This window comes from Salvia miltiorrhiza, chromosome 1, assembly GCF_028751815.1.
Source record: "Salvia miltiorrhiza cultivar Shanhuang (shh) chromosome 1, IMPLAD_Smil_shh, whole genome shotgun sequence".
NCBI classification, from domain to species: domain Eukaryota; kingdom Viridiplantae; phylum Streptophyta; class Magnoliopsida; order Lamiales; family Lamiaceae; genus Salvia; species Salvia miltiorrhiza.
This window is the reverse complement of record NC_080387.1, coordinates 35654352-35672928: the sequence shown is the minus strand read 5'-3', so window position 1 is coordinate 35672928 and position 18577 is coordinate 35654352. Positions and strand designations below refer to the sequence as shown.

Genomic DNA, 18577 nt, shown 5'->3' with positions numbered 1-18577 from the left:
GAACCAACGAACATTATTATGAACTTACGAACATAAGTATGTTTATTTGTATGTTCATTTGTTTTTATACGAACATATCGACGAACATTAGTATGTTCATTTATTTTTTATACGAACACATCGACAAACAATACTATGTTCGTAAGTTCATAATAATGTTCGTTGGTTCCCAAAATTGGAAAATGAGTACGGGATTTCCTGAACTTGAAGAATTCGGATTAATCGGATTCATTGATTTTGGTGAGATCAATGACTCTGATTTGGTCTCTATTCTCTATATAGGGAAGTGGTCTCCATTGAAGCTGACCATATATATATTCTTTAATTTGGAGAAAGTTGGTTTGAACTGTAGAATCCATTGTTTACAATACGAGCTCGTTAATTTGGTACGTGGTATGATATAAGGTGCAATATATTTGACTGAGATATCTTTTATTATATCATATTAATATCATGTTTTGTGAAATGTATTAAAATATCTATAAAATAAAGATCTTTATCGTTTGAATGTCCTAATAGAAGATGCGACATATGTTCCATTTTTTATAACTGAGTGGCCGCCACGCATTGTGCGTTTATATTCTTATCCAATTATGTTTTGAAACATATTCATTTATGATTGATTATAATTAATATATGGCAAGTCGAAGTCGGTTGCGTATGTTTGGGATGTTTCTGCTCCCCAAAAGGCATGAGTGACAGCATGGAGATCCTTAAGAAACAGATTACCTACATGTGATAATTTGAGAAAGAGGAATGTTGAGATAGGAGAAGTGGAGATGAACTGTAATGAGTGCTTTCATCAAGTTGAGACGGCCAACCATCTGTTTTTGCTCTGCCCGAAGGCCGATGTGGTGTGGGATGCTATCCAGAGTTGGATTGGTTTTCAGTCGGCTCGACCATTTGGTATCAATGCACACTTCATCGCATTCACACATTTGGGCAGAGGGAAGAAGAGCCACAAGTTCCTGAAGGCTCTGTGGACTTGCACGATTTGGATACTTTGGAGACGAAGGAACGAAAGTAGGTTTGAAGGTAAGGCCAGGGATATCAATAGCACAACCATGGAGATTAAAGCTAGAATGTGGAGTTGAAACAAGATTTTTGATATTTTAGTTTGGGAGCCTAATTTTTCATCGTGGTGTTCAAACGTGTTTGCTGGCTCCCTTTGTAACTGAAATCTTTTGGTACTTCTGGTACCAGTTTTAATGAAAATGTTGTTTTTTCTGATAAAAAAAAAAAAACATATGGCAAAATTATCAAACTCTCGAAAAAAAATGAAGAACATAATACGGTGAATCATTGTATAATATGTATGATTCCATGATAGTCTAATTAAAATCAAATATTAGAAAGTTAAAATGAATCACTATAATTATGAAAATAATATCACAAGATGATCACATTATTCGATTGTTTCATAATATTATATTATAGTACAAAATATTATCAGATGTTAGTGAAATTGAAAAAAAGTAATTAAAAAATTAAAAGGAATCAACATAATTGTGAGACATGTTCACCACCTTGTTTGATTAATTCATAAAATTATACTCCCTCTGTTTCCCAAATAACTTCATCCTTTTTCTTTTTGGTACGTTCCCCAAATAATTTTTTCTTTCTTTATTTCTTTTCATTTTTGGACAGCTATCCCACCACTAGTATTTATTTCTTCTTACTTTTCACTTTTTCACCATTCTCAATACTATTATACACCTTTTCACAACTTTCAATAATAATTATAACACTTTTTGACCACTTTCAATACAATTAACAACTTTTCTTTTAAATTTGTGTCGTCTGATAAACATGCATTTTTACCTCTTGGTGTGTCATATTTGATGTTTACTTATGAGGATTTTGTGTGTTTGATGATTTATTTGAGCTTATATTGATTTATGGTCAAGAACTTGTCACTTGCTTGTTGTTTGAACAAATTTTCAAAAATAATGAAGCAGAATTTGGAAGAATTGGCTGAAATACAAGTTGTAGTTCGTCTCAAGAGGAGTTCGTAAGCGCAAACGGATTGTAAATCGGAGTTCGGATGAGGGAGAACGAGCCAAAACAAAATCGATGCGCAAAGTTGTCAGAAGTTCTATTTCGTCATGCGGGCCAACCATGTGGCCGCGCGAGTCGCATTATTTCCGCCCAAAAATTCTATTTTTTAGTGATTTTGGGTATTTTTGAGAGCTACAAGACCTAGGGCATATAAATACTCCCCAAGAACTTATTCTCCAGACATTTTATCAACTTTTCATCATATTTTACTTTTCCTGAGAGCTGAGGGAGACGGAGAACGGAGCCAGAGCAAGAACTAAAGAATCTCGATTTTACTACGGCTTTATTGTTCAATATTTTATTGTTTTATTGAGATTTTGATTCTAGTTCATATGTCTATGTGTGGCTATAATCCATTTTCCCAGGGTTTAGGGAGTAAACATGATTTGAGTTTCTGACTGTTTGATTTAATCTATTGAGATTGTTATTTCTTTTTATGTTCTTGTTTATATTGTTTGCTTTATTGCTTGATCACCAATTTAGCATAATCATAGGTTTTAATTTGATATCGAGAGATGATAATTATTACCTAAACTAAGAACATAGAATACATTTATTTTAATTCTAAAGGGAATTGATATTTGTGAGGGCGTTAATCCTAGGAGCTTTTAGGAGTTGCATGTTAAAAGTGTGATCCGGAGACGGTAGCCTTGCATGTAATCAACGGTTTGTATGCCATGAGAGTGGGTATAGACTAGCTTTGAGATTGCCTTAGGAATCATCTTGATGATTGAATTGAACTTGTTAGTTATGAGAATCTGTTGAAACCTTTGCTTTGCAAATTATTCTCATATTTGTTTCTGTGTTTCGCAGCTTGATTTATTTGTTTCCTATTATTTATTTATTTAGTTTTAAAAACAAAACTCTTAATTTCGGTTATCCAGATAGAGGATTATAGTCTAGGATATGAATTGATTTTAATTAGTCTCTGTGGAATACGACCTTACTTGCTACTGTACACAATTGCACCCGTACATTTGCTGTGTGTTAAGAAATTAGCGAACAAGTTTTTGGCGCCGTTGCCGGGGACTAATTATTTATCAGTACTATTTGTTGATTATTTGATACTACTCTGGATTTTTATTTCTGTTTATTTAAATTCATTTCTTTGTTTTTTTCATGTTCCTGCGATTATTTGACTACTTTGGATTGTAAAAATTATTTGGTGGTAGACGATGATCGCCACGTTGTCTATAGAATCACAAATTATATTCAATAAGACACTTCACGTTATAAGAAAATATGGAAAAAAGAAACTATTAACTAGAAGTTCATTTAATTATTCAATCTAAAAGTCATCATCTTCGGTGAAATCACATTCCTCCAACCATTTTTCTATTGAACATACATCTTCAAGGATTCATATTTTTAGAAAGTAAATTATTATAAAGCTTCTTACTTCCATCTCGTAAAAGCGTTTTTGAACTTAGAATTAAATATTTCTTATACTCGCTTATTAGATCAATCTTCAATTTCAAACCATTCCTATAAATCAATCAATTTTATTAGTTTAATTAAACATACATATAATATATACACAACATTAATATTTTCGATTCAGATGGTATTCAGTTAAATAAGTATACAATTTTAATGACCAAAAAAATGTTGTGAATGATGATGTTATTGCAGTGTTTATAAAATCGTGTAAAAATTATAAAATGAGTGGTAGTTACTGCATCAATTAGTTAATTTTTTGCTTTATCTTTTCAGATCGGCATTAATCAGCTTACTAATCTAATGAATGTTTAACAAATATCTAAAGAGAATAAAAGAAAAAGTCTAAAGAAAGTTAAAATCAATTACAAATTTACAACATCATAACCCCCCCCCCCCCCCCCCACCACACACACACACTATTCATTTATATAATCTTCGGTCTTTATTTTGCTTAAATTTAACTCTTGTCGGCAAAATTCTTTATTGTTAGATCCTATATATATATACACATCATTACACTAAAAAAGTCAAATCAAATAGCATTGTTTTCATTGGCAACGGTCCGCAATTTTTGAATTTGGCGAGGATGAACATATGCTCTATTTCTATAAACAACGTACCTTCACACTAAACAGCATTTAATGACAAATTAATAAGTTAATTACCAGGGTTCTCAAAAAATGTGTTAATTAACATCAATTAAGTTGAAAAAGATCCGTTGCAATCGTGTGGGTCCCAGTCACCAATCAGTGCTGCCCAATTGTCTGAAAATGAACTATTTTCTCATCTTGGGACGCGGAAAATGCGACTGACAAATGTCAGGAATACACTTTCGTGAATCATTTTTTTTTTTTGTGAAATAGGTGCAAACTAAAGTTGGCAACATTCGTTTCGGCACGGAGATTAAGAAATTGAGTGTTATATGTTTTAATAGAGTGTGGCCTACAATTGTTGACCAAATTAGTGAGTAATTGTTGACTTAATTAAAGTAATTTTGGTATTTTTAGAAAGTGGCCTACAATTGTTGACCAAATTAATAAGTAATTGTTGACTTAATTAAAGTAAACTTTTGCCATTTTTAGAAAGTGGCCAACTTTAGTGGGACACCCAAAATAGAAATGTTGCCAACTTTAATCGGAGAGAGGGAGTAATAATGAAAATTCTTAGTAATATGTTCATTGTTTTGAGCTGTACGTACGATTTCTAGTTTTCTTGTTATTCGCAAACAATATATCCATTCGTCCCATGAAGCATGACTCATTTCTTTTCAGTACGAAAATTAAGAAATTGATATTTTGTGTGTTAGGTGTAGTAAATGCAAAAGTGAAAAGGTGAATAATGGATAATTTTTTTGCAATTTTTAGAAACATGTCAAGTTTCGTGGGACAAACTAAAAAGGAAACCAGATCATGTTTAGTGGGACGGATGGAGTATATTGGTATTTATGTATGAATAGGTTGATAAATAGTTGATAATCTATGTGTAATGTTTACGTGCCGGGACAAAAGAACAGACAAAAAATTCCTCCATCCGTCCACCAAATATATGCCACATTACTTTCGACATGAATTTTAATAAAATGTGAGTGAAGTTGATAATTAAGTGAGTGGAATGATGTGGACCCTACTACTAAAAATAGATGTGACATATTTTTTGTGGATGGACGAAAAAGGAAATTGTGGCATATATTTGGTGGACGGAGGGAGTACTAGCTATGCTTCAATAAATTTGTTCGTGTGTAATTTTTATAGATTATTTTAAAAGAATAAGTAGAAATTTGAGTTGAATTTTGATTTTTCACACGAATTAAAAATTATTCCCTCTGTTCATAAAAAGATGTCATAATTTGTTATTTTAATCTGTCTACCAAAACATATAATAAATTATTTTTAATAATAATTTGTCACTAATTTGTGGTCATTTTCAACACTCACTAATTTAATTATTTTTTTCCACTTTTCCTAATCTATGACCCTTTCTCCAATACTTAATAAACAATACTCCTTCCGTCCATTATAAATGTCTCATTACTTTTAGGTACATATATTAAGAAATGTGTAATTTGTAGATAAAATGAGTTGTTGAAAATTGTTTGAATATTAAGTATAGAGATATAAGAGCATCCACAATGCTTGCACCCATAGTGGGTGCAATAGAATGAGTCCCACTTCTATTGCACCCACTCCCACAATGGTATTGCACCCACCCGGGTGCAATAGATTTTAATTTCATTTTCTCTTTACTTTTATTCTTTTTTCAATTTAAATTAAACAACTTCAATTTTAACAACATAAAATTCATTCAACTAAAAATCCAAACATTACAAATAAAATTAAAAAAACAACAAATATTTAAAACATCCAATTTTCGAAAAATTTAAAGCCGTCGAACTACGGGTCAACCGGACCAAAGCGTGCCCATATATGCTCAACCAAATCGTCGCGGAGGCGAGCATGCAATCGTGCATCCTTCAAGCTTGCATTCCGTGCCAAATAGGCGGCGAACTCCGGTGGTGCTCTGGAATTGAATTGTGTTTGAGGAGTAGAACTTGGTCCCTCGCCGTCGTCACCGTCAAAATTTCTTGCATTTCCACCTTCTTCCTCAATGATCATGTTGTGCAATATGATGCATGCAAACATGATCGAACTCATTTGCTCCGACCTCCACAAACGCGACGGTCCCTTAATTATACCCCACCGAGCCTGAAGAACACCGAAAGCTCGTTCCACATCCTTCCTTGCAGCTTCTTGCATCACCTTGAACCTCCGCTTCTTCTCATCGTTCGGAAACTGGAAGCTCTTCACGAACACCGGCCAGTCCGGATAGATGCCGTCTGTTAAGTAGTATCCTCGAGTGTGGTGAGAATTGTTGGCGAGGAAGTGCATAGCCGCTTCATGGCCCGCTAAAACATCGTTGAATAGCGTGGACTGGTGGAGCACGTTGATGTCGTTGTTGGACCCAGCAACTCCGAAGAATGCATGCCAGATCCATAAATCTTGTGAAGCAACGACCTCTAATATAATTGTTGGCTCGCCTTGATCCCTTCGAGTGTAGGCGCCGTGCCAAGCAACGGGGCAATTCTTCCATCCCCAATGCATGCAGTCTAGGCTCCCCAACATTCCCGGGAACCCATGGCGGGCTTCGTGCATTGTAGTGATGCGTTGCACATCGACAGTTGTTGGCCGCCTCAAATACGTGCCGCCAAAGATACGAACGACGGCCTTGCAGAATTTCTTCAAGCATTCCAACGCCGTCGACTCTCCTATACGGAGATATTCATCACAACAATCAGCAGAATTTCCGTATGCCAATTGTCGAATAGCGGTAGTGCACTTCTGGATCGGGGAGAAGCCCACCCGGCCAACAGCATCCGGACGTTGTTGGAAGTAAGGATCGACTTCTAGCGCATTGACAATACGTAGAAACAACTCCCGGCTCATGCGAAATCGACGGCGAAAGAATTGTGGCCCATAAACAGGCTCGACGGCGAAATAATCGCGATGGAGGCGCTCGGCTCCACCTTCACGGTCACGACGAACCACTGCCCGCTTTTTCGTCGGGCGTGGTGGAGGTGGATCGAACCGATATGAACTTGCCACTTGCATAAATTCACAGCACATCTCATAAAAAATAAATCGGGGGCTTGAGTAGGATCGGGAAGAGGAGGAAGTTGTGCGGGATCAACATGAACTTCTTCGTCGGATGAAGATTTTGAGGAAGAATTATTGTTGGAAGAATTGGTGGATGAAGACATTTTTTAGGAGTTGAAGAGAATTGGTGGATGTAGTGTTTGTGATTGAAGGGGATATATATAGGTGAAAAAGGAAAAAAAAAAAAATTGGCCGAAGACCGTTGGCAACGGTCAAATGACCGTTAAAATTAATTTTTTTTTTAAATTTCGGAAAGGGGCGCGTGTTTACACGCCCCCGCCTTCGCTCCCACAAGCCTCGAGTGCGAACGAACGCCCCCCCCCCTCACACCCGGGAGCGGCAACGGCAGTGGGTGCGATAGGCCGGGTTCGAGCCGGCCATCGCACCCACCGCTGTGGATGCTCTAATATGTTGTCAAGAAAAGAATGTGACATTTGTAATGAGACATCACATTATAAAAAATGAGACATTTGTAATGGGACGGAGAGATTACAAGTTTTCTTAAAATTTGTACCATCATCCCCTAGGACATCTTTTCGTAAACGAAGGATGTATAACTTAAAATAAACGTTCAACTGTTCTAATCATATGACTTTCAATTTTCAGTAGACTATCATTACAATTAGTTGGATAATGTCTTAGTGACTAGCTAAAATTACATAGGCATATAACTGTTTTGTTTAGTACATCAAACATTTAAGTTATATAGATATTGTATGTGTCTACTTCAACATTTATTCGGGGACAATTATTATATGTGTGAAAAAAAAACTGAAAAGTTATGTATTTGGAGTTAAATTATTTAATTCATGTGCAAAGTCAATTTGATGAAATTGTATACTCCCAAATTATTTGGAGTATATTTAAAAGCACAATTATCTCTTCTAAAAAAATTGTGTTAGACTAATTTTATGCAATGCTTTAAAATGATACTAGGATACTAGGATTCATATATTCAGTTTTTTTTTTTTTTGTTCTAAAAATACTAGGATTCATATATTCAGTTTTTTTTTTTTTTTTGTTCTAAAAATAATAATCTTGGATTTGTTTTTCTTCCAAATTTTCTACCACGTTAGCTTGGTCATCATGTTCTCTACCCATAACGTGCAGCGTGGCTGAAACTCCAAAAGTACCCCTATCCCACCCCCCCCCCCCCCCCCCCCAGCCCACCCTCTACCCCTCACCCCAAAACCCTGCTTGACATGCTATATATAGGCATAGATATATACACTTCAATTTGGGAAACAGTTCAGCTCTCAATAGACACTGCAAGCTGTGTGTTCTTGCAAGTGTAGGTGCTTTCTGTAAGTATAGGTTTAAGCATTCGAACAATTTCAGCTAATGTAGTTAATGGTTTTGTTTGTATGCTAATGTGAGTTTTGATCATGGATGCAGAGGTTCCAAAGCAGCTATGGCGATGGACAAAACGACGGCGTTTTTGGTGTTTCTGTGTCTGTGGGCAGCTGTTGCAGAAGCAGAGTACGTCAAATACAAAGACCCCAAACAGCCATTGAATGTGAGAATCAAAGATTTGATGAATAGAATGACTCTTGAAGAGAAGATTGGACAGATGACACAAATCGAAAGGAAAGTAGCCTCCCCTGATGTAATGAAGCAATATTTCATAGGTAATTTATACATTTTCATTCTCCTCAAGATCTCTCTCTTCTTTTTTTCTTTTGGGTTTTGGAATTTGTGTAAATTTTCTGAAAAAGATTTGATTTGTTTTGAGCAGGGAGTGTGTTGAGTGGTGGAGGAAGTGTTCCTGCGCCCAAGGCTTCTGCTGCGGATTGGGTGAATTTGGTGAATGGTATTCAAAAGGGGGCTGTTTCAACCAGGCTTGGGATACCGATGATTTATGGGATTGATGCTGTTCATGGCCACAACAATGTGTACAAAGCCACCATTTTCCCTCACAATGTTGGGCTTGGTGTCACCAGGCAAGTATAGATACAACACTCTCTGTATGTATGTATCTGCATCAATGTGTGTGTGTGTGTGTGTGAAAAGGGCTTTCTTTAGTATGCGAGATTGTGTGTTTTAGTGGTTGATTGAAGTCTTTGGAATTTTGTCGAATGTGACTTTTCAATTTAGGCGTGTGTTTTGTCACTCTTGTAAAAAGCTTGTTTGCTTTGCCTAATTTCAACATAAAGTAATAATTTTGTCTTAACTTGCTTGACTACATTATGATATTAGTTGAAATCTCATTTTAGTCTTATCTGAAACAGTGAGTGAAGTTCAATTTTAGTGACATTGCTCTTTGGCAGGAATTTAAGAAAGTTTTGAGTGTTCAAAACACTTTCACTCAATGAAAAAAAATGGACAATTAATTTGTGATACTACTTTCAATTAACTATTTGATATGCCATAGTTATACTCTTTTAAGACTTAAATGAATAACATATGAGTTCTTGGATCCTTGTTCATGATAGAACTGTATGGATTAGTTGCTATTATCACCAATAATTCAAGATTTAGTTGCTAAATATCACCAATAATCATTGGTGAAAATCGTAAATAGGGATCCACAACTTCTGAAGAGGATTGGAGCTGCTACTGCACTAGAAGTTAGGGCCACTGGAATTCCATACGCCTTTGCGCCTTGCATAGCTGTAAGCCCGATTTCCACCCCCACACTTTCACACTGATTTTGATCAGCTGCTTCGTGTTTCTTGACTGTGTGATCATTTGTAACTTAATAGGTCTGTCGGGATCCAAGATGGGGCCGTTGCTACGAGAGCTACAGCGAGGATCACAAGATCGTTCAGGCAATGACCGAGATCATCCCTGGTCTGCAGGGTGATCTCCCGGCTAACTCCAAAAAGGGCATACCTTTTGTTGCTGGAAAGTATGTTTTCTTTATTTTCTGCAAATAAAATTTCCCCAAAAATCTGTTTGAGAGTAGGTTTACTTTTCATCTAATTCACATGGGGATGTTAAGATATTAGTTGTTCTTTTCCCTTTTTCAATTCAATTGAATAATGTGTGTGACATAATTACTTGCCAATATTTGTTAGCATAAAAACTCCCAGACGAATGTGATGTTTGAAATTCCTTCATCATTCAATATCCACACTTACAACATAATGGGCTCTCATGATGATTATGGTGACCCATTATTTTTATTTTCTTTTTCTTGTTTCTTGACTTTCTTGTCGACAAATTTTCACAGCTTCACCTAGAAGCTTGAAATGTCAATTATGGTGGTGCTTGTATGATTTATGTGCATATCTTGTACTTGTTTTAGATGTGTGATTGACTATTATAGTTTTCCTATCAAGCTTTTGATAAAACTTGAGTTTGCCTTAAAATTTATAGGACCAACAAAGCAAAAAAAGAAAAAAACATGTTTGATTAACTGATCTCTTATTCTCATTATTTATCTTGCAAGATGAGCTGACAAAACTTGTTTTCATCTCATCAAAGGACAAAAGTTGCAGCTTGTGCAAAGCATTTTGTGGGAGATGGTGGTACGACGAGGGGACTAGACGAAAACAACACTGTCATCGACTCCAAGGGACTGTTTAGCATCCACATGCCTGCCTACTATGATTCTATCAGAAAAGGCGTTGCCACTGTCATGGTCTCTTACTCGAGCTGGAATGGCCTAAGGATGCATGCTAACCGCGACCTTGTCACCGGCTTCCTCAAGAACAAACTGAGATTCCGGGTAAATATTGACATTTCATCCACTTTTCAAGAATCATGATATAAAGAATATCTAATCATCTCCATTGATCAATTGTGGATGCACATTTGCAGGGCTTTGTGATATCAGATTGGCAGGGCATCGACAGGATCACAAGCCCACCCCACGCGAACTACACTTACTCTGTTGAAGCCGGAGTTCTTGCTGGAATTGACATGGTTAGTTTTACATCACACAAACTAGAAAACAAAGACACGGCCTAGCTAGCTTACACATTTCTTGACCTTTCGCAGGTTATGGTACCTGAGAATTTCCAAGAGTTCATCAACACTCTGACTTCTCTCGTGAAAAGCAACGTGATCCCCATGAGCAGGATCGATGATGCTGTTCGTAGAATACTTAGGGTGAAGTTCGTGATGGGCCTATTCGAGAACCCTCTAGCTGATCTCTCCCTATCAAGCCATCTTGGAAGCCAGGTTTGTCCTTGGTGGTCGTCTTGTTTCTTTCCTTGCACACTCCAACTTAGCCGCCTTGAGTGAAGCATGTTTTCTTCATTACAGGAACATAGGGAGCTGGCACGGGAAGCTGTAAGAAAGTCGCTCGTCCTGTTGAAGAATGGTGATAACCCAAGAAACCGGCTGCTTCCCCTTCCGAAGAAGGCACCCAAAATCCTAGTTGCAGGAACTCATGCTGATAACTTGGGATACCAATGTGGAGGCTGGACTATAGAGTGGCAAGGCGTGCACGGCAACGACCTCACAGCCGGTATGTTGCCAAAACGACGTCATTTTCGTTTTGATCACACAGACACAAATGTAATCTGTTGTAATGTAATGATGTTTACAGGAACCACAATCCTAGCTGCCATCAAGAAGACAGTAGACCCTTCCACACAGGTAGTCTTCTCCGAGAATCCGGATGCTGGGTTCGTGAAGGGCGGGGGGTTCTCCCACGCCATCGTGGTGGTGGGCGAGGTCCCCTACGCGGAGATGTTCGGCGACAGCACGAACCTGAGCATCGCAGACCCCGGGCCAAGCACCATCAAGAACGTGTGCGGAGCCATGAGGTGCGTGGTGGTGGTGGTGTCGGGGCGACCGGTGGTGATGGAGCCGTACGTGAGGCAGATAGGAGCACTCGTGGCAGCGTGGCTGCCGGGGAGCGAGGGACAGGGGGTGGCTGATGTGCTGTTCGGTGACTATGGGTTCAGTGGGAAGCTTGCAAGGACTTGGTTCAGGTCTGTGAATCAGCTGCCCATGAATGTGGGAGATGCACATTATGATCCTCTCTTCCCATTTGGGTATGGGCTCACAACTCAACCTACTAGGCATGGTTGAGAGAGAGAGAGGTAAATTGTTGATGGATTGTATTTTGTGTATTTAATTTGTGGAGAGAGAAATGGCTCAGCTGGGAACTACAGTTTAGCAAGTTCTTTTGCTTCTATGTGTACTACGGATTTTGAGCTATATGATGAGTATTTATTAATTGTTGCAACTATGTTTTAAGGTTGGATTTAGAGAGAGTACACAAAGAAATTGAATTATTTTTGGACGAAGGGAATTTGCAGGAATGAATTCTAAGAAATTCTTTAAGTACATTTATTATGTGACTTGTTAATAATAAAGTTTATTAACTCCAAAATAATTATTCAATATTTTTCAAATAAATTTTATTGAGCTCCATTTAAATTATTAGACTAATTATTTATTAAACTAAATAGGCAAAATCAAAGTTTAAATTATAAGCCTTTAACTACAGCCCAAATATTTACTGAATGGAAAGCCCAACATAAATTAAAGATGGCCCAGAGTATTAAATAAACTAAGGCCCAAAATTATAGGCCCAAATCTCTATCTCTCTCTCTTCTCTCACAAACTCACAACTCACAAGCACAGACACTCATCTCTTCTCTCTCTCTCTGTTATCTCACAGAACACGCACACACACAAAGTGACGCCGCCCCACCCTTTGCCAAAATCCGGCGACACTTCGCCAGTCACCGCCACCGCTTGCACCCTCACTTCTCTCTCTTGCCTCTTCAGAAACCCCAAATTAAGGAAAATCCCTAAATTGAAAGAAACCCTCCCCCCATCCCCCCCAATATTTTATCTTCTCCTCGATTCACGGCGAGCGAACGGCCGTTGGCTATCGCCGCCGCCGCCGCTCTGCCTCTATCTCCCTAACAAACCTATTCTCCCTCTAACACCACCCGTCTCTCTCCCCCTGAACCGAACAGCAATGTACTGTGTAGTGACGCGGAGACTCCAACGCCTGTCTCTCTCCGCCTCTCCGACGCCATTAACAAGGTACTTGTGTTCAATCCCTAACCCCCTATCCTCCCAAAACGACGACGTCGAGAGAATCTTCCGCATAATCACCACTCCTTCAGACCCGAAATCCCTAAAATACTCCCTTAAAAATTCCCAAATCCCCCTTTCCAATGACGTGATTGACAAAGTTCTCAAGAGGGTCCGCTTCTCTCACTCCAATCCGCTCTCAGCCTTGGAGTTCTACAAATTCACGTCGCGAATAAATGGGTTTCTCCACACCCCTTATTCCCTCGACACCATGCTCTACGTCCTCGGCAGAACTCGGAAATTCGAAGAAATATGGGAGCTTTTACTGGAAACCAAGAGAAAAGATCAATCTTTGATAACCCCAAGAACTGTGCAGGTTGTTTTGGCTAGAATAGCTAAGGTTTGCTCAGTTAGGCAGACTGTTGAATCGTTCAAAAAGTTTAGAAAACTTGTTTTGAAATTTGATGTTAATTGTTACAATGCATTGTTTAGGACTTTGTCGCAGGAGAAGAGCATGAGTGATGCTAGGAATGTTTATCATTCATTGAAGCATGAATTTAGGCCTAATTTGCACACGTTTAATATCTTGTTGGCTGGTTGGAAATCATCTGAGGAGGCAGAGGCGTTCTTTGGTGAGATGAAGGAGATGGGAGTCGAGCCCGATTTAGTGTCTTATAATTGCCTTGTGGATGTGTTTTGTAAGGGGAGGGAGCTGCAGAAGGCGTATGAGTTGGTTGGTAGGATGAGGGATGAGGGCATTGATTTGGATGTGATCACATACACATCTTTGATCGGAGGGCTAGGATTAGTCGGGCAGCCGGATAAGGCGAGGGAGGTGTTGAAGGAGATGAGGGAGTATGGTTGCTACCCCGATGTTGCAGCTTACAATGCTGTGATCAGGAACTTCTGCATAGCAAAGAGATTAGGGGACGCCTATGCCTTGATGGAGGAGATGGTGGAGAAGGGGTTGAGCCCTAATGCCACGACTTTTAATGTCATCTTAAGGTCATTGTATTGGGCGAATGATTTGAGGAGCTCATGGGGGTTGTACCAGAGGATGAAGGGGATGGGGTGCTTGCCCAACACGCAGTCGTGTATGTTCTTGATCAGGTTGATGAAGAGGCAGGAGAATGTGGATTTGGCCCTTGAGCTGTGGGGTGACATGGTTGAGAAGGGATTCGGATCCTACATTTTGGTGTCGGATGTGCTGCTCGATTTGCTCTGTGACGTGGGGAGGCTGGAGGAGGCGGAGAGGTGTTTCTTGCAGATGTTGGAGAAGGGGCAGAAGCCCAGCCAAGTATCTTTTAGGAGGATCAAAGTGCTCATGGAGCTGGCTAAAAGGGATGATGCTCTTGCGAATCTGTCGGAGAAGATGTCTGCGTTTGGTCCTGCAATCCAGACGCGCAGGAGCTATGCAGACGAGCTAGATAGGCCCGTCTCTGGCACGATGATCTGAAAGAGATGTACGTTGTGTTCTTGAAATCAAACAAGAGACTTGCATTGTGGGAGGTGGTTTTTACTTTTCAGAGTGTATAACTACTTGGTTCATGGCAACAAAACATGCACTTCTTAATTGCTTTAATATTATCTAGCAAACAACGATTTGACAAAATATATAGAAAATGTGAATAATTCAACTATTTATGTTTATCTTCAGATTTACTTAGGAAGAGTGTTGTCATTATTGTCCTTGTTTAACAAGATTGAAATTGGAATTTGGGTTCTCTTTGTAAGTGCGCATGAATACTAGATCTGTAAATTGTAAAAATACACATTCTTCTGATAGCATAATATATCAAAATAAAATACTAATAAAAGCAAGTAAGCAGAATCAATCAGCATCAAACATATAAACAAGAAATGAAGAAGGGAAAAGAGAAGGTGAAAAAAAGAGACATACTATTAGATAAGTATTGGTCTAACACCATAGTCCATAGTAGTAAAATCATAAAAACATGATTGTTTTAATAAATTAGGAGGCATCAGTGTCGTTCTGTGCCTTCAACTGCATCTGCCTTTTCATTTCATCCATCTATAGTAATTTTTGAAAAACTCCACATAATGTATTTCTAATACCTTCCAAACTGTGTAACAAAATCACAATTCAAATTTGTGTTGCATATCAAAACAACAGCAAATATATATCTACCTTTTTCAAAAATGGTTTTCCCAATGTTGATGAGCTCCCTAGCAATAATGTCTATTGTTTGCTCTTTGCTCCTCAACTCCAATATGGCAAGCCTTTATCCACATATGCACCTGACACAACAAACAATAGATCAATCACCATATGCAAATAAATTAGTACAGATTGAGTTTTCGGATTTCTATACATTTTATGAATTATTGTAATATATTTTTTTGATAAATGAATTATTGTAATAATAAATCCACTTTTTCATTTATAGCAAAAGAGGCATACCCGTATAGTATCTTGAAACAGAAAAGTTGACATATACTCCCACATGTCGCTACACTTGCAATAATTTATCAAAAGTGGTTTGTTTTTTTTTTTAATGGATAATTGCGTGAAAATACACAAACTTTGTCAAAAATTCATATTTGACGCGAAGTTAGGATTTTAATACATCAACTTTCGTTGTTGTCCAAATTTGATACGACTTAATTCTTAAAAATTCAAAAAACAACCCCTTTTGTAAATAATTATACAAAGACCCACTTATGTTATTATTTGGGACATTTAAACCAAAACAAGATATTTTCTTATGATGTTTTCTTTTAAACCATTTTAGGCGCGGATCAAAGATTAAAAGAAAACATCATAAGGAAATATCTTGTTTTGGTTTAAATGTCCCAAATTATAACATAAGTGGGTCTTTGTATAATTATTTACAAAAATGGGTTGTTTTTTGAATTTTTAAGAATTAAGTCGTGTCAAATTTGGACAACAACAAAAGTTGGTGTATTAAAATGTAAAATTCTAATTTCGTGTCAAATATGAATTTTTGGCAAAGTTTGTGTATTTAGGTGTAATTTTCCCTTTTTTTAAAGGTTAAATTGGTGATTTCAACTCGTAAAATTACCTTGAGATCGATGTTGTCCATCTGAATTCGTACATGGATTTCTGCTTTTGAAATCCCTAAGCAGATAAAATTTGAACTGCTTATTTATATCAATCTTGGCAACAAGAAATCAACACCAATGAAATTAAAAACCAATAATCGTACCTGGATACTTAAGAAAAAAAAAAAAAAAACTAACGGCCACATGTGGATGCGAAAAACCAATGCCCGTACAAGTTAAAATTACGATTTGTAAGGGTTAATTGTAGTTATGGCTCGAATTTTAGAATCATTTGTGAATGTGGCCCAAAACTTAAAAATTACAAAAACATAATCTGAACTTTGAAGTGATTTGTAAAATAGCTCAAACTTTAAAAAATATGAAAAATGACATGAACTTAGGGTCATTTGTAAAAATTGGCTGAACTTTGGAGTCATTTGTAAAAATGACATGAATTTTTAAAAAATAGTACCAAAAGATAACGTGAACTTTGAAGTCATTTGTAAAAATGATCCGAACTTTAAAGTCATTTATAAAAATGGTATGAACTTTATAAAATATACAAAAAATAATTTAAGCACGAGGTATCTCAATTCTTTTGATTATGCTAAGTATAATATAGGATCTTCTCCTGTTTGGACGAGCGTGCGTGATCATGTGAATCAGTTGGTTGATGATTCATATTCGTATATTGGTTCGGGAGCTGGCACGATGTTCTGGTGTGATGATTGGCTTGGGTATAGATTGACAGACAAGCTGCAGGTTCCTCACTTCATGTTTGATTTTTTTTGACATAGGCCGTGGATGAGTATTTTTTTGATGGTATCTGGCACTTCACTGAAGATTTTATTATCACTTATCCTGATGTTGTTATTGATATTTTATTGCTTCCTGTGGGTGGTGATGAGGATACGCGTTATGGAAACATTCGGTTAGTGGTGAGGTGACGTCTGCCACGGCGTATACACATACAAGCCAGGATTTTCCTAAAGTTTCGTGGGGGAAGTGGATTTGAGAACGCTTTATACATGAACGGCGTTCGCTTGTGTGCTGGCGTATTATTCATCAATGTTTGCCGACTGTTGATGGTCTTATCCGTCGAGGTTTACAGGGTCCCAATCGTTGTGTGCTTGTGGACATGCTGAACAATCTATCTCTCATTTGTTTTGGGACAGCGATGTGATTAAGCCAATATGGGGGTGAGTTCTTAGATTGGTTTCAAAAAGGGGGGTTTAATGCAATGCGTGGATATTCATAGCTGCTTGTTACGGCTTGGTCTTCGGAGTTCAGTTCTTTAATCAACGCTTTTTGGAAGGCGGGTAGGAGGGGGGTGTCATTAATTTACTGTGGAAAATCTGGGATTGTCGGAATCGTGTTAACTTTGATGAGTTGGGATTTTCATGCAATGATGATTAAGAGCTTTCTCAAAGTGATTTTAGGGAATTAGATTTGCACTTCAAAAAGTTGGGTCATTCCAATAATTCCTGGTCGGATTATCTTATTCTTTCGTAGTATTGGGGTTGCCACTAGAGCTAGGCCTCCGCCGACAATGATTGAGGTTCATTGGTGGCCTCCGGCTATTAGTTGGATGAAGGTGAATACGGATGGGTCGGCTCATGGGGCGCCAGGTAGCATTGTGGCTGGTGGTTTTCAGAGACAGCTGGGGATGGGTGCGAGGCTGTTTTCACGTTAAGGGCGGTCGTGGATTTGCCTTTGAAGCTGAGCTTTTGGCTGTTATTCATGCAATCTCAATTGCTCATAATCGAGGTTGGTTTTATCTATGGGTGGAAGCTGATTCGGAATATGTGGTCAAGCTTCTTCATTCTAGAAGTGTGGACATCCCTTGGAGGTTTGTTGCTCTCTGGAAACAAACGGTTGCGAAGTTGTCGGACTTTCACTTGCAGGTGTCGCACATTTTTTCCGTGAAGGTATAATAGAGCGACTGATATTATGGCAACTCAGGATCGAGATGAGGGATGGTGGCCTTTTGCTCTTGAGGAGATTAAAGTCGGCGGTCATTTTGGATATGGCAACTCATAGCGCGGTTCGCTCAAACCTTTGAGGTTGGTCGATGCTTTGCTTGTCCGAGCTTCCTGCACAGTTTTAGTTTGGCTTGCTTTGGTCTTGCTTTGGTTGCGCTGGCAGCTCTGTCCCGCTTCGTGGATTACTCTGTTCTGCATTGTTGTGCTGCACAGCGACATAGCGCTGCTCCAGTGCTCGGATGCGCTGAGATGAAGTGTTGCTCTAATGCAGCTCTGCCCTGGAGACTGTTTCTGCCCAGTCCAAATGCTGCTCTGTGCATCTGCTGCCCCGGTGTGTGCTTTACAGCTCTGACACGGTGCTCTTCTGCTTGGCAACTTCTTCAGCGTTGCTCTTCGTGGTTGGTTAGTTTCTAGCGACGGTGTCTCACTGGCTGAAACTTTTAGCCTTTCATCCCTTTGGGGTGTTCTTGATCGTGGGTG

General features: G+C 38.3%; 3 protein-coding genes across 4 annotated transcripts; 2 read left to right on the top strand and 1 right to left on the bottom strand.

Annotated features, from left to right (window-relative positions):
• Positions 1 to 5888: 5888 nt before the first annotated feature.
• Positions 5889 to 7118, bottom strand: LOC131007139 (uncharacterized). The gene is made up of 2 exons (XM_057934299.1): positions 6191 to 7118; positions 5889 to 6091 (listed from the first exon to the last, which is right to left on the bottom strand). Exons 1-2 carry the CDS (start codon positions 7116 to 7118, stop codon positions 5889 to 5891), a joined length of 1131 nt encoding a protein of 376 aa, XP_057790282.1.
• A 1197-nt stretch (positions 7119 to 8315) lies between these two features.
• LOC131022745 (uncharacterized) lies at positions 8316 to 12288 on the top strand. 2 transcript variants are annotated; one of them, XM_057952275.1, is made up of 10 exons: positions 8316 to 8452; positions 8544 to 8776; positions 8884 to 9088; positions 9670 to 9760; positions 9851 to 9996; positions 10575 to 10818; positions 10911 to 11015; positions 11091 to 11273; positions 11358 to 11562; positions 11644 to 12288. In XM_057952275.1, the coding sequence occupies exons 2-10, from the start codon at positions 8560 to 8562 to the stop codon at positions 12129 to 12131; spliced, it is 1884 nt and encodes a 627-aa protein (XP_057808258.1). In that variant the 5' UTR covers positions 8316 to 8452; positions 8544 to 8559; the 3' UTR covers positions 12132 to 12288. The 2 variants fall into 2 exon arrangements, with proteins under 2 accessions (XP_057808258.1, XP_057808251.1); XM_057952268.1 differs by having other exon boundaries at positions 8317 to 8439.
• Positions 12289 to 12607: 319 nt separating this feature from the next.
• On the top strand, positions 12608 to 14731 carry LOC131022737 (putative pentatricopeptide repeat-containing protein At1g02420). The gene has a single exon (XM_057952257.1). It carries the CDS (start codon positions 13033 to 13035, stop codon positions 14545 to 14547), a length of 1515 nt encoding a protein of 504 aa, XP_057808240.1. The 5' UTR covers positions 12608 to 13032; the 3' UTR covers positions 14548 to 14731.
• Positions 14732 to 18577: the final 3846 nt, after the last annotated feature.

Bases quoted from the DNA above. Each gene is read 5' to 3' on its own strand.
- LOC131007139 (XM_057934299.1), bottom strand. From the start codon at position 7,118: ATGTGCTGTGAATTTATGCAAGTGGCAAGTTCATATCGGTTCGATCCA. The intron at 6,092-6,190 runs GTATAATTAAGG...TTGAGGAAGAAG, and splicing joins TGTTCTTCAGGCTCGGTGGG to GTGGAAATGCAAGAAATTTT.
- LOC131022745 (XM_057952268.1), top strand. From the start codon at position 8,351: ATGCTATATATAGGCATAGATATATACACTTCAATTTGGGAAACAGTT. The intron at 9,761-9,850 runs GTAAGCCCGATT...GTAACTTAATAG, and splicing joins CCTTTGCGCCTTGCATAGCT to GTCTGTCGGGATCCAAGATG. The intron at 11,274-11,357 runs GTTTGTCCTTGG...TCTTCATTACAG, and splicing joins CAAGCCATCTTGGAAGCCAG to GAACATAGGGAGCTGGCACG.
- LOC131022737 (XM_057952257.1), top strand. From the start codon at position 13,033: ATGTACTGTGTAGTGACGCGGAGACTCCAACGCCTGTCTCTCTCCGCC.